Source organism: Trichechus manatus, unplaced genomic scaffold, assembly GCF_000243295.1.
Source record: "Trichechus manatus latirostris isolate Lorelei unplaced genomic scaffold, TriManLat1.0 scaffold00017, whole genome shotgun sequence".
NCBI classification, from domain to species: Eukaryota; Metazoa; Chordata; class Mammalia; order Sirenia; family Trichechidae; genus Trichechus; species Trichechus manatus.
In genome coordinates, this window is record NW_004443953.1 from 21,435,073 (window position 1) to 21,436,241 (window position 1,169).

A 1,169-nucleotide genomic window follows, 5' to 3' on the forward strand; every position below is an offset into this window, starting at 1 on the left:
CGTCTTGTTAGCTTCTGCCGTGATCTGCTTGGACTGATCCACGCGCTGCTGAGCATCACCTTCACACAGAGGGGAAGAGGTTCATTTTGCAGACAGATGGGACGTTTGTCGGGAGGCATTAATACCTATGTAATCACTGGGATGAAACAGACTTTAAATTTGGGCACTTAGGCAAAATTAATATCTTTAAATATATGTTAATTGATATAATTTAGGTGCACAAGAATATTTTAAACAGTATTAGTGAGTTTGAAAGACACTAGTCTCATTAAAGTCATGTGGATTACTGAAAACATTTTCAAATTAAGAGGTAAATTAAAAAAAAAGAGAGTAATTAGGATGTCCTCAGATTAGAAGCCTGGTGAGAAAGTCACAGAAAATTCATTTTAAATATCACTTTCTTCTATGTAAAAAGCGTTCTCATGGAATACTTTTGCCAACAAAATAATGCTATAGTACAGAAGTAAATTATTAAGGAAAGGTACTTTTTAAAAAGAAAAGCAAGTTTCAAAAGAGCATATAGAATGAAATTTCATTTTCATTTAAAAAGTTAGATATTTAAAATAAAAATAATTTATGTTTACAAATTTTTTTTCTAAGTGATGGGATTATAAATGAGTTTGTTTTTCTTATCTGTATTTTCTAATTTTTAAATAAGGATCACATATGATTTCTATAATAAGAAATAATTAGGAGGTGGGGCCAAGATGGCAGAGTAGTCAGATCCTTCTGGTGGACCCTCTTACAACAAAGACCTGAAAAAACAACTGAATCAATTTTATGTGCAATCTGGGATCCCTGAACACCAAAGACAGAGATAATGAACCAGAATGAGTGGCAGGGGGAGGGAGAGACGGTTTGGAAGCAGCGAGGAGTTGCCAGACCTGACTCGGTGAGAGCCTGAGCCCTTAAGGCCTGATCAGCTCATGGGTGAGCGGTGAGATAGGCAAGTAGCGGTGCTTAGGAAGCACATTTTCTACACCAGGAGAGACCCAGTGGCAGAGAGTCTACACGGCCACCCAGAACCAGTGAGAAACAGCTCTTGATCGGCAAAAGATAAGTACTTGCATATGGCCTACAATGCGAATCAAAAACACCGCCCTTAGGGAAAAATCTCTCTTCCATTTACCACCCTTCTCCCTGTTCTGCACTGGGTCCCTGACCGGCTT

General features: G+C 38.2%; 1 protein-coding gene across 1 annotated transcript in view; it reads right to left on the reverse strand.

Annotated features, from left to right (window-relative positions):
* Positions 1–1,169, reverse strand: part of LAMA4 (laminin subunit alpha 4) — a 150,250-nt gene that overhangs the window by 40,740 nt on the left and 108,341 nt on the right. Inside the window, exon 17 of the mRNA XM_012554407.2 lies at positions 1–59. Within this exon, the coding sequence (XP_012409861.1) occupies positions 1–59 (59 nt within the window). The remainder of the gene's footprint in view (positions 60–1,169) is intronic.